The sequence below is a fragment of the Diabrotica virgifera genome, chromosome 4 (assembly GCF_917563875.1).
Source record: "Diabrotica virgifera virgifera chromosome 4, PGI_DIABVI_V3a".
Taxonomy (NCBI): domain Eukaryota; kingdom Metazoa; phylum Arthropoda; class Insecta; order Coleoptera; family Chrysomelidae; genus Diabrotica; species Diabrotica virgifera.
In genome coordinates, this window is record NC_065446.1 from 252138605 (window position 1) to 252165618 (window position 27014).

Consider the following 27014-nt stretch of genomic DNA (forward strand, 5'->3'; position numbering starts at 1 on the left):
CGTCTCTTCCGCTGTTTTTGACACTTGACCGATAACTCTGTTAAAGAAACGCAGCGTGAGCTCGAAAAGCGCTGTGCCCATTGTACAAGGTGTTGATTATATTCTTTTAATAGTTGTTTGTGCAAGTGTTTATAAAGGATTGTTTAGGTTTTAATGGTTCTAGTGTGGTCTCCCTTGTTATTAAACGCTCGCCGTTAATGTTTATTTGAGGTTAAGTACTTGACGACCCTAAGCCGTATGAGATATGGTAAGGAAATGGTGTGCCTGCGGTTTTCTTAACTAATTGATGGATGTAACGGATGATCGACTGACGAGTTTCATCATTTTCATCATTTTTGTCCTTTCTACTTCACCTCTTGAGTGCAAGCAATTTGTTTTCTTCCTAGTAAATAAACAGACCAACAGAAAATTGGAAGAACATTATGCAAAACTGTTCAAGAAAGAAGAAACACATTTTGAGAGAGAAGATGGATTAAAAGTACAGCATAACGACGAACATTTGGCGAGAAGAAACAATACCAGATGAATGGAAAGAGGGGGTTATTGTAACAATCCGTATCCCAGATATTCACAATAAAACGGATCATGGAAAAATGCTGGGAGTTTGATCTGAGCTTCATAAGATGTTCATAGATTTTAAAAAGGCAATTGATAGAGTATAGAGTATGCAGGCTAGACTGTGGACAGCGTTGCAGAAACTTGGCTTTCCAAAAAATAGTCAATTTGATACGGATGTACTATATAAAACATTCATACGACCTGTAGTGATGTATGGCAGCGAAACATGGACGATAACAAAGGCAAACGAATAGGGACTAAGTTTTTTTTAAAGAAAAATCCTAAGGAAGATTTTTGATAAAAAATACGATTTTCAAAAACCTGGCTATATTTTAAACAGCAATCTTCGAAGCTACTGGATAGATTTTAATTTACTAATACTGGTTTGACAGTTATTTAAAAACCCTTTCATTTGCCGGTTTCTACAACTTTTTTTCTAGTTTAGTTAAATTTTGACAATTAATTGAAAATCATAACATTTTTGTAGGGTTTCTTTTTATTCTTCTTCACCTGTAAAATAAAACTTATCTTTTGCGGTTTTGCAAATTGTTTCATCAAAAAGTTGACATATCATAAAAAGAGACCTTGGCTTCACTAGTCCACTGGACTCGGAAACACATGTACCGGGTGTCCCAATAAGAATGGCTCTCTGCCATATCTCAGGAACCGTTTATAGTACAGCTTTGAGAAAAAAATATTTATATCAAAAGTCGCCTCGGAAAAAGCCTGGAAATTATTTTCATAATTGTAGGTCCACCACTAGAGGGCGTAATTGAATGTCAAAAATTAAAAAATCAAAATTTTACAAAATTTACCTAATGAAAGGGCACTGGAAATCCAATCATCGTATTCTTCATAAAATTCTGCGCATATTTGATTTCACAAATTTAAGTATACCTTTGCAAATAAGAGGTGGGGGTGAGTGGGAACCTTCTTATGAAAAAATGGCTGTAAATCCGGTTTTACTAAATCGAATTTTGCATACGTGGTCTTGTTGAAAACAGCTCTTTTTCGTGAATATAAGTGTCTTATTTTCGAAATAGCCTAATAGGTAATATGCAAGCTAGGAGGCGTTATTTAAATATTTTCAGAAATCTAGTTTTCTCTGGAAAATAAATATTAAACACAAGTATGCATTTTTAATCCTGTATTACAAAATTAAACCAAATTAGCAACATAATACCGAAAACTGCATGTCTATACCTTTTTCCTATGTCGAGATATCTTAAGAAACGTGTAAATTTTAAACAATGTTACTGTCACCGGTAAACGAGGTTAAGGAAAAGTAGTGTGCTATGAAAAAAACAAATACACATTTTCCAGATGTAAACGTATATAATTAATTAAAACAACAATAAGACAAACAACACTATAAAATATAACCAAGAAATAAAAGCAACTACTTACTTAGTCTTAGTGACTGCCTAAATGTTCAAATTGTTGCCCATCATTTTCGATGCAAGCATTTACTATTTCGAGACAAGATTGAATAGTAACAGATTTAACTGTTTTAAGACTTTTATTTATGGGGACGGATTAAAGACCTTGTTTTTGCCGCTAGGCCCACTACTCGAGAAAACATGATCTACATAGAATCTAGAGAATACGAAACGCCATTCAAAGCATTGCGAAAGCAGAAATTGAGAGTCCTGTTCAATCTACTCTTGAAAGAGTAAATGCTTGCATCGAAAATGATGGACAACAATTTGAACATTTAGGTCGTCACTAGGTAAAAGTAGTTGCTTTTATTTCTTTGTTATATTTTATAGTGTTGTTTGTCTTATTGTTGTTTTAATTAAGTATATACGTTTACATCTGAACATGTTTCTTTGTTTTTTCCATAGCACACTACTTTTACTTAACTTCGTTTACCGGTGACATTAACAGTTGTTTAAAATTTACACGTTTCTTAGATATCTCGAGATAAAAAAAAGGTATCGACATGCGGTTTTCGGTATTATGTTGCTAATTTGGTTTAATTTTGTAATACAGGATTAAAAATGCATACTTGTATTTACTATTTTCCAAAGAAAACTAGATTTCTGAAAATTATTAAATAACGCCTCCTAGCTTGCATATTACTTATTATGCTATTTCGAAAATAAGACACTTACATTGACGAAATAGAGGTGTTTTCAACAAGACCAAGTATGTAAAATTCGATTTAGCAGAACCGGACGTACAGCCATTTTTTCATAAGAAGGTTTCCACTCACCCCCACCTCTTATTTGCAAAGGTAGACTTAAACTTGTGAAATCAAATATGCGCAGAATTTTATGAAGAATACGATGATTGGATTTCCAGTGCCCTTTCATTAGGTTAATTTTGTAAAATTTTTAAAATAATTTCCAGGCTTTTCCCGAGGCAACTTTTGTTATAAATATTTTTTTCTAAAAGCTGTACTATAGCGGTACGGTTCCTGAGATATAGCCGAGAGCCATTCTTATTGGGACACCCGGTACATAGTTTTTCAAATATAGGGTAAAAAGGCTATTTTTTACCCTTCGAGGGGCATATTTCAGGCCCGGGACACCTAAAGGGCCCAGGGACACATATAGGGCCCAAAAATAACTATAGGCTACTTTTTTAAGGTACAATAATACACTAAAATTTGGTAAAAATCGGCGTACCCCCCACCCGCAAAAGTGGTCGTATTATTTCTCTGAAGATTAACGCAGCGTGTTCGATTTAAAGCCCCTGTAGGTTAAAATCATACAGTTTTTTATCGAATCGTTCCAGTTCTTCACCGATCATCTAGCAAGATAATATCAATTTTTTGTGGTAAGTGTGACACTTCGAAATATCGCAGATTCTATAGCCAATGACTTGTGAAATTGCCTCAAAGATTGTGTTACGAAATCACGGCGGAACTCTAAAAAAGCCGTTAGTTGGGACTTCGCTTTACAATTTCTAACTTTACGTGGAATATTAAATGCTTCCTCTAATGAATCGTACTGTTATCGTCTCAAAAACTGTTAAATAAACGTGGCTTGTGTTTTCTTTGCAATTTTCGTCTATTTATTATGCAAATTGGAGAAAGAGATTATCTAGAGATCGATGTTCGGCACCGTGTTATGACTTGTTGTAGATTTTAAATCTTGACACAAGCGATTGTGTAAGAATAATTGGGGAGTTTTAATTTGTTCCGTAAAGAAAGTTAGCCTAAAAAAACTTATAACAAAGCATCATCAAATATATCGTATCATTAAAGTGTTGCTAAATTCTCAGTAATAGTAAATATTGCATAGATTCTCAGATAGTAGTGATTGGAGGGAATTCGCAAATGCAAATGAAAATGTAGGAAAAATAATTAAAGAAAATAATTGATTATCTATAATACAATTATTTTTGTATACAGAGTGGACCAAAGAAAAGAGTCCATCCCGATATTTGCCAGTATTTATTAGATTTTAAGGAAATGACGACAGGTCGATTTTTGATCTAAGGGGGACACATTTTTACGGTACATACATCTGTCATTTGTCAACCCCCTCCCTTCCACTGCCCCCACCCCTTATTTTTAAATAGGGAATAGGGGTCATGTACTAGCTCATTTGAAAGGTTATTCAATTCTTTATTCAGTAATATAAACATTAACATAATTATTTATACACGGTGTCCAAGAAAAAAAAATTAATTAAATTAATTGACACAAAAAGAAGAATCTATGTAATTTATTTAATTCCAAATACATTCTACTACTGTCACAAACCAGAAAACAAAGATTTTTGATAAATAAACAGTGCTTTTCGCTTAATTTCAATGTTCAAGCTGCCACCTATCTGCCTCTTGGTAGATTGAATATTGAATTTAAGCAACAAACAACGTTTATTTATCAAATAAAGATGCTTTCTGTTTTCTGTCAGCAGTAGAATCTATTTTAAGTTAAATAAATTACATAGATTCTTCTTTGTGTGTCAATTAATTTAATTCAAAATAATTTTTCTTGGACACCCTGTATAAATAATTATGTCAATGTTAATATTATTGAATAAAGAATTGAATAACCTTTCAAATGAGCTAGCACACGGCCCCTATTCCCTATTTAAAAATAGGGGTGGAGAAGTGGAAGAAAGGGGGTTGACAAATGACAGATGTATGTACCGTAAAAATGTGTACCCCTTGGATCAAAATTTGACCTGTTTCGTTATTTTCTTAAAATCTAATAAATACTGCCAAATATCGAGGTGGACTGTTTTCTGTGGCCCACTCTGTATACACTTTTTTTAACCTCAACCTTTATGCTAAAAATTCAAATAACCACGTTTTCGGTTTTTTATTTTTTACTTCCACAAAATTTTTTTACGAAATTTGCTGAAAATTTACTCGATGTCTCAAATATACATACTATAATTTTTTTTATTTAAAATATTTATTTTTTGCTTTTATTTTGATTTAACGTCGAAAAAGCCCAATTTTCAGTCAAAAATTTCTACGTCAGAATATCTGCTTTTTTTTAAGTCGGTAACATTTTTGTTCATTGAAATCTCTGTTTTCTGATGGTGTAAAAATATGACATAACTATGGCGAATATTTTAGAAAATGCAAAACTAGGAAAAAACTAAATTTTGCAAATTTTTTAGTCATTCAGTAAAATTTTGAGCTATTCATTGAAACTTGCATTAATTTTTCCAGTAACCAGACTGTCAATTTTCATCAATATCTCAAAATTTTACGTAATGATTATAAAAAAATGGCGCTTGGTACTTCAGGGGTGCCGACAGAAGTGGATACTTATTTTTTGTTATATTTTTCCTTTTACAGTAGATCTACAATGAGGTTCATCCTGTTATGTTTTTTTTTTCACTTTGTACCACTTTCAAAGGTTTTCGCCCTGGCCTATTAACAGTTTTTTGGCATATTACACAGTCCGGATACAAAAATCAATGTATTACTTAATCTTAACCAAATTTCTAATACTCTATTAACGTTCTAATTCCTTTTATTGGAATTATATTGAAATGACAATAAAAAATATTATTATTAAGTTCCTAGTTCCAAATATATTGGTCACATATTTAATACTTCTGCCTCATTAAAATTAATAGGTTGGTATCGATAATTAGGACAATTCCTATTCAAAAATGTATAAGTATTTGTATTTGCAAGAATTTTTGACCATCTGCTCTATAACTGGCATAAAATTCTACAACTTGTGAATGATAATATAGTATTTTTACTGAATATTTTTGCGTCATCGTACAAACATTGAAATTAGAAACATAACTACCTGGTTCTGGTAAAACTATTATGTGTCTATTCTATCTGTTTCGGCTTTTGGTTATACCTGATTAAGATTTTTTTCACAAAACATTCATTAAACGAATCTTCTTCGAATAATACATCCAAACCAAGGATTTTTATTGGTATATTCTTTATATTGTCTGGTTTTTAACTTCTTTAACTTAAAATTGGCTACTACCTGTTGTTCTTTAGACATTTTAGACATTTTTTTTTAATTTTGGACACATCATGTTACACAATCCTTTTCTGGGTAGTCACAAATTCAGATTTTGACATTTTTAGGAGGACTTTTTAATAAAGGGTTGGCTAATCAAGGGGACCAAGTCGTGTCTATTTTTATTCCAAATATTATGGCAAATGGGTCATCTTTTAACGATATAAACGTAAGTTCAACCCCCTCTCTTTTCCCAGCTTGGGGCCCAGGCCACTCAAGAAGAATATCCCCACAATTTGCTTCCTTCTTGTCATAGAAGGTTTTAATCGAGTGGACTTATTTCCTAGCTACTCATGCAAACAGTATAGAATCAACATAAAAATGGATGTTCAGGAGGCCAATAAAAGTATCCCTGAAAAAGACATCTCCAAAGCAGTAGAAGAGCAGATCATGAGATCCTCTCAAGATAAACTTGGCAGCATGAAATCCGTTACAGCGGTGTCTTAAATCAGGGAAATTCTATGAGAAAGCTCTGGGAGAGGTAATACAGACAAGGAAATCTCTGAAAAAGAAGAGGATAAACCCTATTCTACCAAAACCCCCGGAAAAAGAATCAGATCATTCGCAAGCACAGCTGAGGGCGTGCATATGAAATGATCCCAAATCGTGGAGATGAATTACAAAGCTGTAACTAGAGCGAAATCAAGATAGGATTAATCAGCCCTCAGTACCCACTACAACTAATAGAAAATGATAATCTTAGGAGGCTGCAGAAAGTTGTCCTACAAGCCGTTGATGGCTACAGGTAACATGTGTGGACAATACAAGCTACAAATGGGCGACTGAACGCCTCAACCCATGGATAGAAGCAAAACTGAAGTTGATCTAAAGAACCTAAACTCTGATATGTACTGCATATGTATCTAATGAAGAAAACGATACCTCATGTTTCTTGAAAAATCTTTCATGTGAAAGTACTCTACTGCGAAAAATCTGGTCCAGGAAATACTTACCTACTGATTCTGAATGATCTGACCTACCCTAAACTCTGATATGTATTTCACCTGAAAGTACTCTACTGCAAAAAATCTGGTCCAGGAAATATGTACTTGTACTTTTTCAATAGACGATCCATCTACGAAAGCTTTAGAGTTTAGAGAAATTAAACTTCAGATCCTTCTTAGTTAGCTTCAGGTTTGGTCAGATCATCATCAGACCAAAGGATTGAAGAAGAAAGGAAACATTATTCTTTCTCTGAAAAATCAAGGCCGAAGAAAATGGAAGTAAGGAAGAAACAGTCAAACTCTCAGGAAAGTTTAAGCGGACCGGCTAAAGAGAAAGGGAAAACATGCTCAAATAACTGAAAACCTATCTATAGGAGAAGGAACTTCAAAAAGAAGAAAACTGTCATCATTTTAATATTCATCACATTGGATTGTAAACATTTTTAACGAAAAGTCCTCTTTATTTTATTTAAACAACATTTCTTGAGATGATTTTTAATTTTATATCTCAAAAACTTGTTTCTTAAGATTTATAGACATATCCTAACTCCACAGTCGAGTTTAAATCTTACTCAATCTGAGTGATTCATGTCTTGACGTCTCGAAAATTTGGTTCACCTTGACCACCATATTGGCAATCCGTTCAAAACCTGCAATTCTTCTTTGAATCGCCGAATGCTTCCCAGAAACAAAAGGAATTTTGCTGGTTCGTGAAGTAACCATTACCTCATTCGTTTAACATGGGTTTTTACGACAAAAAAATTATGTGGGTGTATTTGACCTGTGGTACAGCTGTTAGCTGTATATTTTAATAATGAAATACGATTTTTTTAATTAACTGTGCTAAATTTAGATACAGCATTTGTTATAATCCCAGCAGGTTGCTTTAATTATGTAAATTTTGGAAAGAGGACCATCCTGCAATAAAAAAGTCAAAGAACCAAGTTGACTGCTCAAAAACTCGCTGTCTCAAAAATTACAAAGTACATTAGAAAATTGAAAAGCTGTAAGTATATTGTAAATACTGGAAATTCTTCATTAAACTGTAAAAGTATTTTTTTCTATTGCGTTTTGTTTTGACATCCTTTTCGTGAACTAGTATTTTATTATTTTCGTCCAGAATACATCTAATGTGATTAAAATCTTTTGTTTTCTGTGCTCTATGTTTAAACACTTTTATTCATACAACAGAAATATCGGTATCTACATACTGGTTTCCATGCAATCAATCTGTAAATTCTTCTACTTACATTTTTCCTATAAGGCAGACGTATTTATTTATTGCCGTTTCCCACAAGAATAATGCATAATAAAACTCGTAATTTTTCTGTATTACAGTAACAAAAACAAACCAGAGTTGTGAACTCAATGCAAAGTACCACTTATTAGTGGTTTTCACAATACAAGGTCAGGCAATCCTTGAACTTAAAATCGGTGCTTAAGAATGCTGTAATTTTATAACAATTGTAATGCTACAGAAGAGGAAGTTTTTAAAAGATGTCAAATAATTAAAATGATAAATACTGAGAAAATTTGCAACTATATTAGATGAAGAGTTGGGATGGGATAGCAAGACATGAGCTAAAAATTCAATATCCAGAAACAATATTTGAAATTTTTAAGTAAGCTTAAAATAGGACAAAACCTCGCAATTTTTACAGAATGGATCAATTTGCTTGAAAATTTGAGAATAAGTAGTGGATAGTCAAAATCAAAATCATATATGATGCCGAAAGGCGCTTTTACTATGGGGTAGTTGCCACTCCATCTCGAAGGTGGTAACAAAAGTTAATAAAACATTCACTCTAAGCAAAAAACGCTCTATACATTTTTTTGATAAAATTAGTATTCGATTTATTCGCTATCGAAAGCGTTAGTTTTATATCGAAAAAACCAATGTGTTTAATCAGTTTTCTGCTAATAACTCAAAAACTTTTCGTTTTATCAAAACAACTTTACTTAACAAAAATGTACCTTTTGAAAAAATAAACAAAGCCGTTTGTTTTAATTTTCTTTAAGACCAGTAGTAATCGAGCTATACTTTATTATATGCTAGCTCTCCTTCGTCAAATGCTAAATATTGTAGCTTCAAAGTCAAAAGCCGAGAAAACTATGCATTTTTCGAGGATAACTTGTTCAAACTAATTGAAAGTACAGTAGAACGTCAATAATCCGGATTAATTGGGACCGGACCCCATCCGGATTATCAAATTATCCGGATTATCGAAATTACCTCAAAAAAGGCCAGTATACACATTAAAGTACAACAAACGTTTTAAAATTGTATGATTTCTCTTGTACAGTAAAGTGTCTAGAGGTGAAATTATTCGAAACATTTTTTTATGTTTAAACACTGTATTGTAATTAATTTATAATAGCACCATGTGTACAGCAAAAACATCAGACACTATTTGGGCTTTTAAAAAAATGTGTAAAATATTTTTGAACTGCGGTAGAGGTTTGTTTTTCGCAGCGAAGTTCTTAATTTATTTTAAAAGAATCAGATATTTTTGCTAGATACAAATCCGGATTATTGACGGTCCGGATCCGTATTTAAAAATATATATCTCCAGAAATAAAAAAAAATATCTAGCTTAAAAATTAAGTGACTTATAATAAAAATAATGTCAGTCCCTATTTTTTTTTCAGCGTAAATGTGATCGGAAACTTCCCCCTACTCACCACCCTAATTAAAATTAGTCATTTACCTTATTTGGTATTCTTTATTTATGTATTAATTCTTAATAGGTTCTAGAGGTTTAAACGGCTTAGATTAATTAGTTTTTAAAAAAATGGAGTTAAAAACGAATAACGAATTTTTGTAGTTTGGTAAAAAATGCCCCTTTCTTCAGAATAGAAATATTCTCATCAGATATACTAAAAATATTTAAATATGAAATGGTAGCTTACTTAATTCCCAAGAAATTGGTTTGCAAAAATTTTTTCTACGGCAAAATTTGAGTGAGCTATTGACAATTAAAACTTGTAATAACATGCAAAAATAACCTTTACCAACTCTTTCAAAGTCTCCTCTTTTTGCGACTGAGGATTTTAAAAGGATTTAATATTAATAGCCTTGTAGATCTTGCTAAAACCTACAAAAATTTTTTTTACAAAACTTTCTGAGATAAAAAATAAAAAAGTTACGGTTAAAAATCAATATATTTAAAAAAAATAGGAGAAATCCAATTGGAAGCATAATAATGTAAGTTAGCGGGATTTTTAGTCATTGGCCTTATTCATTCTTCTTTATTTATGCATTATTAATAGATTCCAGAAGTTTGACTGGCTTAGAATGATTAGAGTTTTTAAAAAACTGGAGTTAAAAGCGAATAACGAATTTTTGTAGTTTGGTCATTTTCTTCAGAATAGAAAGATTATCATCAGAGATACGAAAAAATGTTTCAATATGAAATTGTAGGTTAATTAATTCCCAATTTGGTTTAAAAAAATTTTCTACGGCAAAAATTGAGTGAATCGTAAATGAGTATAATATCGAAAAACATTGATTTTTTTAGATATAAAAAAACACTTTCGATAGCGAATAAATCAAAAACTATCAATTTTATCAATAACATGTATAGAACATTTTTTGCTTAGAATGAATGTGTTTATTAACTTTTGTGGTCAAAATATAATAAAAAATTTCCACCCCCGAGATGGGGTGGCAACCACCCCCATGATAAAAGCGCCTGTCGGCATCACATAGATTTTGATCCATGGACTATCCTCTACTTATTCTCAAATTTTCAAGCAAATTGATCCATTCTGTAAAAATTGCGAGGTGAAAAGCTTTGGTTCCTGGACTATGATGTTTCACGTCATTTTGACGTCACTCAGAGCGTAATTTCGCGATTGTGGCATCGATGTGAACAATTTGTTTATGTCGCTTAAAGACATGGAAGTAGTCAACGTGCAACTAATCCTCGACAGGATCGCTATGTAGTATGATTAGCTCGTCGAAATCTGTTTATAATTGCACCCGAAATCTGTGGGGCTTAGAAAATACCCACAACATTTCTGTATGTGATCAAATTTTGATCACATACATATTTTGATTCAAATACTACATGAAGCTGGTTTACACGCCAGACGCCCATTGGGGGTTCCTATGTTAGGTCATGGTAATCATGGACAGAGATAAAGGTGGACACAACATGTGCATTAGAGCTTCCAAGAATGGATGGAGTTCTGTGTTATTTACTGATGAAGCTATTTTGTCTTTACCCTGATACAAGAGGAGTGAGAGTTTGGAGAGGACCTGGCCAACAAGAGAGAGTCAGAAATGTACAAAATGTTCGTCCATATGGTCAACAAGTTATGAGGTTGGCTGTACTAATTTTTCATCATCGAACTGTTCCCGTTTTTGTGAAAGGCGCTTTGAATCGATATGAATATATAGATCGTTTCTTAGAACCTGTTGTCCTTCCATTTGACACTGCTGCAGGTCCTGATTTGAGTTACATGCAGGATAATACAAGGCCACATACTGCTCCAACAGGAAGAGGTTGCTTTCATAATGAATATATTACACTTTTACCGTGACCAGCACAATCACCAGATCTTAATCCCATCGAGAATGTATAGGATATACTTCAAGGACGTATTGCTCCTCATCTGCACAATGTTTACACTAGACAATGTATTTAAGATCTTCTTAAACATGAATGGATCCTATAAAACGAAATTGATAATTGAATTTTAAGAATCTTAGTACGCTTCTTACCTTTTATTTGATTCTTTTATTCTAGAGAAAATCTAATCTGTAAAATCTAATCTGTAAAAATATTAGTACATTTGGATGTTGAGAGGTGACTCATATTTTTTGAAGAAATTGCTTAAAAATAACTAAAAATGATAATATTTGAGTTATCCTTCCACTCAAAAAGGTCCGGAACATTGTTTAAATAATGAAAATATCAAAAAATGAAGGAAAAATTCTATTTTTTGCTTCGTTTTTTGATTATAACTTTAAAAATATTCATTTTCCGCAAATCGCCAGGAAATTTTGACATTCCTGTCAAAATTTCTTGAAGAAAAAGTCAGGACTTCCTTACTGTAAGGAAATGTCATTTCCTTACTGTAAGGAATAGTATATTGTGCAACAAGTGCAGAAAGGTACTAATTTCTCACGAGTTTGAAAAGTTGCGGTACGAGCGCAAGCGAGTGCCGCAATTCAAACGAGTGAGAAATTACCTTTCTGCACGTGTTTCACACTATACTTTTTCTACAAGCAGAGTTTTTCCTAAAAATAAAAATCACAATTTCCAAACGACGATTAATTATAATATGTGATAAATTTTAAACTGTATTTAATTAATACCTACTAATCAATTTAAATTCCTTATACCTAAATAAATTGCACAGAAATCAGTTAAAAAATTAATGCACTGCCTTAATTTGTTTAAATTTAAACAATTATTACACATTATTGACATTATATTTATGCAGTCACGGATTTACACAAAACCTACTTCATTCGACGTCTCTTGCACAGGTTGCTAAATCCTTATTGGTTATTTGATAATTATAAAATGTTTAATAAGAATAAAATTGTAAAATAAAACAGTTGTAACATCCATAATTTAGTTTCTATGCTATAGTTAAATATAATAATTGTCTTATAGGTTATATATTTGTCTAAAGTTTAACCACGGATGTAAACAGAATATAACGTTAGTCAGAATGCGGTAGTCCACGGATGTAAACAGAATATAACGTTACTCAGAATGAGGTAGTCAACTGTGCAGAAAAGAACTTTGCGGCACAGAAACGTCACTTTGCGGCACAGAAACGTCACTTTTCTGCACACTAATGTCAAATATCTTATACTGTGAGAAAATATCAAGTTTGCTAACATAAAACCGTGCAGAAAAGTGCACTTTGAATAGTGGTTGTAGAAAAATGATATTTCCGTACAGTTGTTAGTGTTCTACATAAATGATAGAAAACACATTGCTATTAAAACCTTGTAAATTACCTTAATCATTAAATTTTCTTTATCTGGAGCTTCCTGGATAAATTTTTCAATTTCTTCCTTCGTTAAAATCTTAGATTTCTTTGCCCTATAACCTTGAGCTTGCCGTTTCAATAAAGAACGAAGTTTTGAGTATGTAGATATATCTACATTGTGTTTAAGTGCAAGGGTTGACTTCAGCATTGAATAATTGGCCCATAATGTTGAAGATTTCATCTTTAAACAAAGGTCTAGGAAGTATGCCATTACAACATTTTCTGAGAAAGAACTCGTATTTTTACTCATGCGATAATCCATAAAACGTCTGTATGCATTTTCGTACTTTTCTCTTGATTTCTTTGGCAATAATTCTAATGAAGCAGTATTCACTGCCTCAACCAGCTCTGGAGGAGTCCCAGGAATGGAAATTTCATCATCACTTATCATTTTACTTTCGAGAACACCAGCAATTAAATTTATAAGCGTCAAGTTTGACAATTCAACCTCAATAACTCAATACGTTTCCATAGTAACCCAAGTAATTTTATTAGGAATTTCAAAGCACCATTTATTTGGCAATAAAATTATCGCGTTTTTTTAAATCAATCAATATCTGTCGAATTTTAAACGATTTGCGGAAAAATAGTATGTTTACCTCGTAGGAAAAGCCACATTCCTGGACTCTGTGTTGCTAAGTCTCGGCTTGCGCCTCGACTTAGCAATCTTCACAGTCGTCCAGGAATGTTAAGCTTTTCCTACCCGGTAAACAATGTACTATTCCGAGAAAAGTTACACTGTCATAAAATGTGGCATAATTAAATTTCCTACAATATGGGATTAGTTAAAATTTTTAAAAATTGTCACCCTTGTTGCAAAATAGCAATAATTTCGAAAAGAACATAAAAATACAAGTATTTGCATTTTACGTTTTCCAACCATTTGTGCTAGACTTAGGACTTTTATATGTCACCCAGAAAAACTATATGCTTTAATAAAACAATACTGTAAATTTCATTAAGATCGGTTTAATAGATTTTGCAAAATAAATTTTGCAATCGAGGTTTCGCAAAAAAATCATTTTTACAAAATGCTGCGGGACTGAAGATAAAGCAGACAGCAACTTAAATTTTTTTTGTATATAGATAGAAGAATACTGTAACTTTTGTTTGCAATTTGCAAAATTAAAATTGGTTAACTACCACGGCGTCAGGAATTTTTTTTAATTAACATTAATTTTTGGTGCTGCGCGCAGGACAGCGGATACGTTTGATCTGATTGGGCATTTCAATGACCTTTGATAACTATTGATTAATTTTAATTTTTAGTACATATCGATATAAATAAATAAATTTGTTTATTGCAAAATAAAAACACATACCATCCTTTGAAATATCACTTTTTTTAGCAAAAACTTTCTTTGTTCATATATTTTAAATTAGAGAATAAAAGTTTATTATTTTTAAACATATGCAATTGTTTAAACAATATTTCACAAACAATAATCAAATTAGTTTGATTTTTGTGGAATTAAAATATTAAAATACAACAAAATATAGAGTAAGAAAATAATATAATATATTAGATAAAGATTAGAAGATATTTTGGTGGAAATCAACTTGTGTGAATCGAACACCGCTTTTCTGCGAATAGCACCAAAAATTAATGTTTATTTAAAAAAATTCCTGACATCGTAGAACCGATTTTAATTTTGCAAATTGCAAATGAAAGTTACAGTATTCTTCTATATTATATGTAAAAAAATTCAACTTGCTCTCTGTTTTATTTTCAGTCCTGCAACATTTTGAAAAAATGAATTTTCTTTGCAAAAGCTGGATTGCAAAATTTATTTTGAAAAATCTATTGAATTGATCTTAATGACATTTACACTATTGGTTTACTATATCATAAAGTTTTTGTAGGTAAAATATTAAGTCCCTAAGTGTAGCATAAATGGTTGAAAAACGTAAAATGTAAATACTTGTTTTTTTATGGATTTTTCGCAATTCTTGCTATTTTGCAACAAGCGTGAGAATTTTTAAAATTGTTTACCAATCCTATATTGTGTAAAATTTAATTGCGTAACTTTTATATCAGTGTAACTTTTCTCGGAAATGAATACTTTTAAAGTTATAATCAAAAAATGAAGGAAATCAAAAAACGAAGAAAAAAATCAAATTTTTCCTTCATTTTTTGACATTTTGATTATTTAAACCGGACCTTTTTGAGTAGGAGGATAACCCAATTATTATTATATGGGTTAATTTCAAGCAATTTCTGCAAAAAAATTAGTCACCTCTTAACGTCCATCTCAAAACAGATCCGCCCTGGACCATGATACTAAGACAAATTCCTTGCTTAGTAATCAAGCATTATAACGGTATGACCCTTTTTAAAATCCAAGCAAAATTAATGTACTTACATATATGAGAAATAAATTTTATGTTTCTTTTTTGATAATGTATTGCAGCAGGAGTAATAAATTAAATTCTTGAACTTTGAACAAAACAATACTCCAACCGTTCTTTGAACTCACAATTAGTATTTAAAACAGTATAATCACTGTAACGGTGAAAAAAAGGAAGCAGAAAAAAAACCGAAAAGAATTACGCATATTTAACAACCTACTACTTAAGAGTAACGCTAATATTCCGAATATATGTACGAAAACATCCATCACAGCTGTCATTTGTTTGTATTGTTTTGCGGAAGATTCATATGTTTACACGCGGTACCAAAGTGGTACCAAAGAGCTACCAGAGCGTGCGATTAGACGTTTTTGGTGCCGGTACAGTTAAGATTTTTTCGAGCAATTTCGGTAATAAGACAAACAACTCTCCGTTAGTTCTGAATTTTTTTCGACTAGACAAATAGCAAGTCATTTAGTTTTAGTTTGAAAGAGGATGTGGCGCCCGCAAGGTAAGTGACATACCTCGAGATCGTTCAAGTAAAAATTTTAAAATCTTGTGTAAATAGGAAAGAAAAAAGTGGCGGAAAAAAGTGATGGTTCTTTAGATTTAATTAAAAATGTTGAGGCAAAGAAGTGCCGTTGGTCGTTGAAGTGTTTTAAAATAAAATTGTAATTAGAAACTCTTCTTCTACATTTTAGCATATTTTTGTACAGCTTTTTATAATTTCAGATAATTTAGACATCATACAATATTGTTAACTGTGGAAAATAGTTTATTTTTTATAAAATATTCTAATATATTTATTATTCATAGTCCAGAAAGCCACTGCGGATCCGCTAGGAAAAATATTCTAATTCGGATTTTTTGCACAATCTTACTCAAAAAGGACTCCTTTTAACAAATTTGCATGTTGCCAGGACCAAAAGGTGGTCAAAAATTTTTTAAACGTTTTTTTTTTGTTTTTTTCCTAAAATTATTTCTTTTGCATGGAACAAAGTTTTTTTAGGTTTTTTGGATCATTCCAAACAGAAAAGGTCTTTAGTAACTTTTCTCTAAAAATGATAGTTTTTGACATATAAGCGATTCAAAATTGAAAAATTGCGAAATCGGCCACTTTTAACCCTCAAAAACTATGTGAAAAACTGAAAATTTGAATGTTGCCAAGGTAGGCAGATATTCTTTAAACATCGATTGATCAAATCACGAAGAGTTTTTTGAAACACGATATTCAAAACTCCTTTGTTTTTTAATTGCTAATCAAGCGTGCGCGACACTATTTTCCACCGACAGTATGGTGCAAATAAAAGGAATAAATTCGTTGTTTCGTAAACCGGCGACTTTGAGGAAAAGTCCCGAAACAGGTCGATTTTTATTTTTATGTTATGATATTGTGGCATATATGGTATACTACTGACGTCATCCGTCTGGGAGTGATGACGTAATCGATAATTTTTTTAAATGAGAATAGGGGTCGTGTGGTAGCTCATTTGAAAGGTTCTTCAATTCTCTATTCAGTAATGTAAACATTTACATAATTATTTATACAGGGTGTCCTTCTACTTCTTTTTTGTCAAATAATTTAATTTAATAAAAATTTTTGGACACCCTGTATAAATAAGTATATAAATGTTTATATTACTGAATAGAGAATTGAAGAACCTTTCACATGAGCTAGCACACGACCCCTATTCTCATTTAAAAATCATCGATTACGTCATCACGTCCAGATGGATGACGTCACTAGTATACCATATATGCCACAATATCATAACATAAAAATAAAAATCGACCTGTTTCGGGACTTTTCCTTAAAGTCGTCGGTTTACGAAATAACGAATTTATTCCTTTCATTTGCACCATACTGTCGGTGGAAAATAGTGTCGCGCACGCTTGATTAGCAATTAAAAAACAAAGGAGTTTTGAATAATGTGTTGCAAAAAACTCTTCCGGATTTTATCAATCGATGTTTACAGAATATCTAGCTACCTTGGCAATATTCAAATTTTCAGTTTTTCACATAGTTTTTGAGGGTTAAAAATGGCCGATTTCGCAATTTTTCAACTTTTAATCGCTAATATGTCAAAAACTATCATTTTTAGAGAAAAGTCACTAAAGACCTTTTCTGTTTGGAATGATCCAAGAAACCTAAAAAAACTTTTTTCCATGCAAAAAAAATAATTTTAGGAAAAAAAACAAACGTTTAAAAAATTTTTGACCACCTTTTGGTCCTGGCAACATGCAAATTTGTTAAAAGGAGTCCTTTTTGAGTAAGATTGTGCAAAAAATCCGAATTAGAATATTTTTCCTAGCGGATGCGCAGTGGCTTTCTGGACTATCAGCAATCGGTTAGTAGTGGAGTCAATGAAGGTGGATATGAGTTATTACCTCCGATTTCGTTGAACCTGTATCGATTTGCATGAAAATTGCTATGTAGTTAGAAGATACTTCAAGAAACAAAGGTGATATGATGACAACTTGCGCTTTTACCCTGGGGGTGGATGCCACCCCTTCTTGGTGGTGAAAATTATTTTATTAAAAATAACCCCACAATTTGATAAGGGACAAATTTCAAGCAAAATTTGTTGTATAAAGTTATTAAAATAAATCACACCTTTTAAGTTATTAAAGATCAAAGATTTTAATTTTTCTTGAGAAAAATACATGTTTTTAACCAATTTTTCATCAATAACTCAAAAAGTGTAAGTTTTTACAAAAAACTTATTATTATCAAAATTGAAGCTAATAAAAAATGAAATAAACCTCTTACTAGAAAAATTTTTTAATGTTAATTAAAAGTGAGTTATAGATAATTGAATGTATATTTTTTTCGGCGAGTAAAAAACTTTAAGTATTCAAGCTGAAATAACGGGACATTGATGCATTTTATAACATAAACTTATTAAATATTTGTCAAAGTACTTAAAAATATCTATCAAATGAGCCCCAGGACATGTTGATAGCGTTAAAATTTATGCTCCAAAATTTTTTCAAATTTTATCTTTTAATAATTTTTCCAAAAAATGTTAGTGTTTTTTTTTAATAACTCCATTTGTCTTTACGATATCAGGTTCATCTAAAAACTGTTTGAAAGTTAATTCCAAGTGCTATTTAAGCACGTTGAACCTAATATTCTAAACCCCTTACTTTTTTTAAAATAAAAGGTTAAATGGCCCCGGTTGCATGGTTCCCACAGCAAAAATTTAAGATTTAAACGTTTCTATCTCGGTTATTTCTTACCCTATAGAAATAGTAAAACAGGTAAAATATTTGGCACAAAAAAATCTAAAATTTTGTTATATATAATTTTTTACGTATATTGAGTATTTTTGGAGTATTATCAAAAGAATATGAGAATTACAATAATTTTAAAAATTATGATTTTTTTAAATTATACCTTTTTTTCAAAAATATGCATTCTAAACCGGTCAAAATTATCGAAAACATTACTTATGCTAATATAAAGAAGTTCTTGTAAGGATTACTATAAATTTTAATTTTTGTGGAAATTGCGTATGTTTTATTTTTCACTTTTTCCTAAAAAATTCGAAACGGTTCTTTTATTTGCATTATAACTTACTTAATTTTGACGCTATTACCTTGTTCTGAAGCTCATTTGATAGGTATTCCGAAGTACTTTGACAAATGTTTTGCAGGAATATTTTATACATTGCATCGTTTTCCCGTTATTTAAGCTTGGATACTTAGATTTGAGTACTCGTCGAAAAAAATACACATTCAATTGCCAATAACTCACTTTGAACTAACATTAGTTTAGTTCTTTATCAGAGGAATTCATTCAATTTTTTATTATCTTTAATTTCAGTAATCACAACTTTTTGTAAAAGCTTATAGTTTTTGATTTATACGTGAAAAACCGATTTAAAACATGCATTTTTTTACGAAAAAATAAAATCTTTGGTCTTTAATAACTCCAAAAGTGTTGATTTATTTTAATAACTTTATATAACAAATTTTGCTTATAATTTGTCCCTCTATCGACTTATGGTATTATTTTTAATAAAATAATTTTCATCCCCGAGAAGGGGTGGCATCCACCCCCAGGGTAAAAGCGCAAGTTGGCATCATGTCACCTTTGTTCTTTGAGCTATCCTCTAATTACTCACCAATTTTTATGAAACTCTATGGAGGTTCAACGAAATCGGACGTGAAAACCTTCAGTGACTGCACATGAGAAGTTGGAAAGCAAACATTTTTCGAATGATGAAGAATATTCGTCATCATCATCACTGTCTCAACAACTCCTATTGGGTTTTCTGGGCTGGACCTGTTCCAGGATTCTTCTCCATTCTAATTTGTTTCGTGCTATTTTTCTCCATTTTTTTTATTGTTAAGGTTGTTATAATTTTTTATTTGTTCTATGTATCTCAGCTTCGGTCATCCTCTTTTCTTCTTCCTACTGGCACTTGTTTGCTTATTTTGTTTGAGATTTTGCTTTCTTTCATCATTCTTCAAGAGCGCCCGTATAAAAATTTTTAGGGGGGGTCAAACGTGAAGATGTTGCACATTACATTTTGCATATTTCGGATGACAATATATACAGTAGACTCTCTCTATAACGAACACGGATATAACGATGTTTCGCTTATAACGAGGTACATTAGGTGTCCCATGAAATTCCTATTGAACTATAACGCTCTATAACGAGGCATATTTGGTTACAACGAGGAAAATTGAAATCGAAGAATAGGTACGTGTCTTTACCTGTTTTTAGCGTTGTAATGGTCATAAATAAATAAATGCCCCAACTGCCTGTACATAGAAATGCCCAACATCTGTCTTGTTATCGAGGCCAGTGCTGTAATAAACTCGGCCACCTGTAATAAACTTTTGCCTGTTTATCGACCGATATTGAATATTATAGGAAATTTACAATTTATGACGGCGAAGTCTCATTGTTTACTGTTCAGGTTGACCATCGACACCTAATAAAGTACGTAAGATGCATCAAAACAAGGCATCATATTATTGTTGTTTGATATAACGAGATCCGCTTATAACGAGATAATTAGTCCACCATTTCAGTTCTCGTTATAGAGGGAGTCTACTGTAGTTTAAACCACCTAAAAATCCTAGTTTGAACCCTGTTGTGAGAAATTATTCATACATTTAAATACTAGACCAAGTTTGTAAATGGAAATGTCATGGGTACCACAAAAGTTGCGCCTCTCTTTAAAACCCGTTTGAAAAGAATACAATGCTTTCAAAGCCCTGCCTTCAACTTTGGCGAGTAGACTAGCCATGAGTGTGTCGAACCAAGTTTTTACTTTAAAATCTTAAAAAGGAGCCCCCTTTATTTTTGCAGATTTAGAATCCTTATGAAAAATAAGTCACATATTCCAAACATTTTTAGAATCGTTGATAGATGGCGCAAATAAATCGCATTTTCCGATTATAGCGTCATCCGTCAACAATTCTAAAAAAAGTTTCGAATAAATGTTACTTATTTTTTGAGGAGGAAACTCAATCTGCAATAAAAAACGGGGGTTCCTATTTAAGATTTTAAAGTTAACTCTCACCCCCTCCTCCAGAGCGTGGAATGAAAAATCCTGTTTGGTGTCATTCTATAGATTTTTGAAAAATATTAAACACGTGTTTTTTAGTTTTTCATTTGGAAGTATATTTCTCGAGATATTAGACCGTTTCTATAATTTTGCTATATATATAATGTTCTTAAGCTCCTAAGTGGAGCATAGAGCTTCAGTGAAAACGCGCCATCGGGTTCTATTTTGCGCTAGGGCCTTCACCTCATTCCAAGCATTCCATGCAAAAAAATCGCATTTTCCGATTATAGCGCCATCCGTCAACAATTCTAAAAAAAGTTTCGAATAAATGTTACTTATTTTTTGAGGAGGAAACTCAATCTGCAATAAAAAACGGGGGTTCCTATTTAAGATTTTAAAGTTAACTCTAACCCCCACCTCCAGAGTGTGGAATGAAAAATCCTGTTTGGTGTCATTCTATAGATTTTTGAAAAATATTCAACACGTGTTTTTTAGTTTTTCATTTGGAAGTATATTTCTCGAGATATTAGACCGTTTCTATAATTTTGCTATGGTATCACGATATATCGTTTTTTCCGATTAAAGCGCTCTCTATCCACAATTCGCAAAATGGATCGAATAAAATTTGCTTATTTTTACAAGGAAAATCCAAATCTGCAACAAAAATTAGGGGTTCCATTTAAGATTTTAAATTTACCCCCCGCTCCACACCCAGGGGTTGAAGTGGTGGACTTGTTTAGTGCCATCGCATAGATTTTTGAGAAATATTTAATACATATTTTTCAGTTTATCGATCCGATGTTCATTTCGCGAATTATTCGACCTTTCCGCTACTTTTGGGACACCCTGTATATAACACTCATTCGTCATGAAAGATCACCTGTTTTTTATTTAAATAAAATTGTTCTGTTCATCATAATGTACACTTTAAAATAATCGACTTACTAAAAAAATACTTTTGCAAACTGAAATTTGACTATGTTCAATCAAATTTAAAAATTATTTTTCAATATGAATTTATTTCTGCTTATGAAGATGGTTCTATTCGGTGTACACAAAACTTAATATAGAAAACAAATATAATCACTTCACAAGATTTTACACTTTATCTTTATAGTGCCAGTTCTTAAAGACAAATGGCTCATTCATTAGTGATTATCGGTCAGAGATCGGATTTCTTGCTGATATGATTTTCTTTGCAGTATTATGAATGATTCATTTAATTTGTAATTTTGGGTGTCGATTACAGTATATATTATGTTCCCACGTTTCTAATCTCTTTCAATGTTTTCGTTAATAGCATACCGTGACTGTGCGAAATTGTATTATGCACCTTCCATATAGACCGCTGTCGCAGACACACAGATTTTCTGTTAAACTATTAATTACCCAATATGTGAATTTTTTATTAATAAATATGTTGTTTCCAATTTATCTTTCAAAAATATCCAATAATTTTTTGACAAAAATACGTTTATGTAATATAAATTTAATTTTTGTTCTTTCCCGAAAAGCTAGGGGGGGCCACGCCCCCCCCCCTGCCCGTGTGTATGGGCGCCTATGTCATTCTTTCTTTCATTTTGTATAGTTCAAAGTTGTATCTTCTTCGTCAAACTCTATTTTCTTTTGTGCCTATGTATATGTGTCGCAAGATTTTTCTTTCAAAGTATTCTTTCCCCACTTTCCTCAAAGGGTGTCCAGATTTCTGAACCATATTATGTGAGTACTGGTGTTAGTACTGGTTTTGTATATTTGGCATTTTGTTGTTCTTGCGATGTTATCTGATCTCAAATGTCTGATTAAGCTATGGTAACAATTATTGGTAATGACTATTCGGCTTTTCACTTCTAGTGAGTAGGTACTAGGATCTTTCTAGTGAGTAAAGATCCTAAGTATGTAAAAAGTTTTAATCCCTTAATGTTGTATTCTCCTATTGGTAGATTTTGTTGCTGTCTTAATTCTGTGTTTTTATTTGTATGCATATACTTTATTTTGTCCTGATTGATTTTAAGGCTACTATGTTTTGCAGCTCTATTCTAGCAAATTCTATTTGGCTTTTGTTACGTTTCTGGTAAAACTGTCTTGTGTTTGGTGGCTTAGTTTTTGTGTGAAGATGGTTGCATGAAGTTATTTTTCCATATATTCGTTGTTCTTTTTTTAGTGAATTTTCGTTTCTTTTTACGTAGTTGTGTACATTATATTCCTCCTCTGCTTGTCGGGTTCCGTACCCCTGTTGCATCAGTAAATATGGTCTGTTTTTTCTTTCTGTTCTAATATGACATTCTTCGTCAAACCTGTCATTCGTATTTGTTCTTCTTTGTTTAACTTCCGTGCTTAGTACATCTTCGCATTTTTTTTTCTATTTTGTTCGTATCTTTGAGTATTTCTACATTGTATCCTTTATGTTTAGAACATCTCCAATTGGTACACTATTATATAGTTGGCCTTTATTTTTTATTAATAAATAATAGTCTTAGAATCTTGAAATTTGCTATATACAGCGTACTTCAAACATGCGATTCAGACTACGAGAATAGGGTCATGCAAACTAAATAGAATTGTCTTGACAACGATGCCGCTCTTTACAGCAGCTGCAGTGAAAGGTAGTATTAGGCAGGTACTTGTAGAGGATTATCGCTGTTAACTGCTGGGCAATACAAAAGGTGGATTTATTTATGATAATTCACAAAATGAGCGAAATATGGCAAACCTGTTTGCAATATACAACAACACTGATTACGACACGATCACGACAAAAATATTCCTCGAAACAGCGGAGATGAAAACCTGTCGAAAAATCGATGATAAGACTCTACGGGACAGAGCTATAAGTACAGATATACGACGGATATGCAAAGTAGATAACATTAATAACTGGGTAAGAAAGAGAAGAATAGAATGAAATGACCACATAAGCCGAATGATAGGAGGACGTTCAGTGAGAAGACCACGAAAACGATGGAACATTAGGACGATGGGACAACTTACTACAGGCACTCTCCTGCTATACACGCATTCTCAAAATATCATGAATGGATCGCGTCACTAACACGCAAGTACTCCAAATTTTAGACAAAAGATGCGCAATTATAAATGAGGGTGAACATTATGAGGGGTGAAAAGTACGAACTTTTAAGAAATATCATGCAGGGCAAAGTTAAGGGCAAAAGAAGTGTGGGAAGAAGAAAAATATCGTGGTTTCGAAATCTACGTGACTGGTTCGGGTGTAGTTCAATTGAACTTTTTAGGCGCGCTGCTAACAAAGTCGTAGTGGCCATGATGATTTCCAATCTCCGCTAGGAGTGGCACGTGAAGAAGATTAGAGGCACATTGAAAAAATAGAGTCATATCTATACAAAACGAAGAAGAAGAGAAGAACAACACTGATTCTAACGTTTGAAACGCAGTGCAGATTCCTCTAAGGAACAACTCTACGACATTTGAGGTAATTTTCTTCTCGTATTCGTATGTCTTTTCTTTAATCAAGTTATCATAGGACTTGACGTGCGGCAAATTAAAAGTGAATAAAGAAGGTTGAAATAAAGCAAAGATGGTATGAATAGTTTAAAAAGGTGAAAACCCGAAAAGGTTAAAGCTAAGATTCTTATGTCTTTTCTTGTTCCTCTAAACAGTTGTACAGCCTCTTGATGTTATGTTCCAGAATTGTGTCGGGTCTTTCGATAGTCCACTGTATCCGTAAATTCCTTTTCATATCGTTGCTGCCTTATTGTTTATGAAAATCGTGAAAAAGATCTATAGACCTGGATCCCGCGTACCAAATAAAAGTTGATTAATAGCAAGCTGAAAATTTGCTAATCACTTAAAGGTGTCTAGTCGGACAAACCTTGATATATGAGAACACTGGAACAGGGGAAGTTTTAATAATGGAACAGGTTAAAAATATGGAACGTCAGATTACGAAAACCTTCCACGTATTTTATCCGACAGAACTTCCAATTGATTTGTTACCATTTCATTAAACTCTCATGCAAAAATCAGACTGGTGTTGTGTTTATTACCAGCTGAGCATTTTAATGAGTGGAACACGAAGAACATGTCAAATGACAGGAATCATGTTGGTTAGTATTGGTTGGTTTTTGCATGAGAGTTTATAGACCAGGCCGCATCTGTAAACATATTAGTACATTTGGACGTTGAGAGGTGACTCAAATTTTTTTGCAGAAATTGCTTGAAAATAACTCAAATAATAATATTTGAGTTATTCTCCCTCTCAAAAAGGTCCGGAACATTGTTGAAAATGAAGGAAAAATTCGATATTTTTCTTCGTTTTTTGATTATAACTTTAAAAGTATTCATTTTCGAGAAAAGTGGTATTGACATAAAAGTTGCGTAATTAAATTTCCTACAATATATAATTGGTTAGAAATTTAAAAAATAGTCACCCTTGTTGCAAAATAGCAATAATTGCAAAAAAAAACATACAAAAACAAGTATTTTTTTGCGAAAGCTGGATTGCAAAATTTATTTTGCAAAATCTATTATACCGATCTTAATGAAATTTACAGTGCTGTTTTACTGTATCATAAATTTTTCTGGGTAAAATATGAAGGTCATAAGTTTAGCATAAATGGTTGAAAACGTAAAATGGGAATACTTGCTTTTGCATGTTTTTTTTTCGCAATTATTGCTATTTTGCAACAAGGGTGACCATTTTTTAAATTTTTAACCAACTCTATCTTGTAGGAAGTTTAATTACGCAACTTTTATGTCAGTACAACTTTTCTTAGAAATTAATAGTTTTAAAGTTATAACCAAGAAACCAATAAAAAAATCGAATTTTTCCTTCATATTTTGACATTTTGATTATTTAAACAATGTTCCGGACCATTTTGAGTGGGAGGATAACTCAAATATTATTATTTGAGTGATTTTCAAGCAATTTCTGCAAAAAAATTTGAGTCACCTCTCAACGTCCATCTCAAAACAGATGCGCCCTGGACTATTAATGAAAGGGTAATAAATCAATTAGATTTTCTGTCCGACAAAATGCATGGAACGTTTTCGTAACTGTTCCACAGTTAAAACTTCCCCTGTTCCAGTGTTCCCGTACATCAAAGTTTGTCCGACAAGACACCGATAAGCTATTAACAAATTTTCAGCTTGCTATTAATCAACTTTTTTTGGTACGTGGGATCCAGGTCTACTACCATTGTTTATGAAAAATCACAACAAAATAGTTTTTCAATAATTTTTATTAAATATACATATTATGTCAAAACACCATAAATATATTCTATTCTAGATCAACTAATCCGTCCTACTAAACTTAAAATATTCAAAGTAGAACCTTTTAAAAGCCTATTAAATAATAACGAACAGGTTAAGATAACACTACTTTGCCGACTTTCGATTTTTTTCAAACAACTCACCATCCGACACTGTTGTGCCGATGCCGACGTAAATGGGCCTAACAGTAATCTGAAGAATTATATTCAGTGCTTCTGTCGGTCAAAAGAGATGGGCAACCTCGTTTTAGAAGATTCGGTAAATGTAACGAGAAGAACGTGAGAAGAACAATATTAGTCTCACACTATTTTTCTTTGTAATGTTCAGTTTTTATCAGATATAGATCATAAGGTTATTATAATATTATTATGAAGAACAGTACATATAAGGATATAATATATGTTGTCTAATAGACCGGGCAGTAACGTCGCCCCCGCTAGCGAAATTATTCCGATTCGATTTTTTTGCAGAAACTTACTCAAAAAGAGGTCCTTATATACTACATTCGCTCTCGCGAGATTTTTTTTGAGACATTCGGAATAGGAAACGTACAACAAAAAAATTCCTACCTCACACTATTAACTGCTAAAATCAACTCAAATCAACTTAATCTTTCATTAAAAAAAGAAGAATTATTAGAAATAGTGGGAGTGTCTACTAATCTCATAAAATTTTGTGAAGTTTATTTCTACAAAATATTTTTATTTTGTACAATAAATAATTTTCTCATTTGCTATCAATACATTATAATGGTTTAAATAAATAAATATTGATTGGCGTAAGGTTTATGTTATTTTTATGTCTGTTTACTATTAATAATATTGGATATGAGCAGGTGCGTTGGTTTTGTAGTAATTTCCAGTCACTTCTGACAACTGAATTTTTCAAAAAAGAAATTACTAACGTCAGTGTCAAAAAAAA

At 32.0% G+C, this 27014-nt stretch overlaps 1 protein-coding gene across 6 annotated transcripts in view; it reads left to right on the forward strand.

The window, feature by feature from the left end:
• The window catches only part of LOC114326186 (mucin-17), a 296076-nt gene that overhangs the window by 158065 nt on the left and 110997 nt on the right, over positions 1 to 27014 (forward strand). For 4 of the 6 annotated variants that reach the window (XM_050649962.1, XM_050649965.1, XM_050649966.1 and 1 more), the window contains exon 1: positions 15802 to 15832. The exons of the other annotated variants lie outside the window; for them this stretch is intronic. In XM_050649962.1, coding sequence (XP_050505919.1) covers positions 15817 to 15832 — 16 coding nt within the window. In that variant the 5' untranslated portion in view covers positions 15802 to 15816. Of the gene's footprint in view, positions 1 to 15801; positions 15833 to 27014 lie in introns of those variants that run through there. 6 annotated transcript variants of the gene reach the window in all.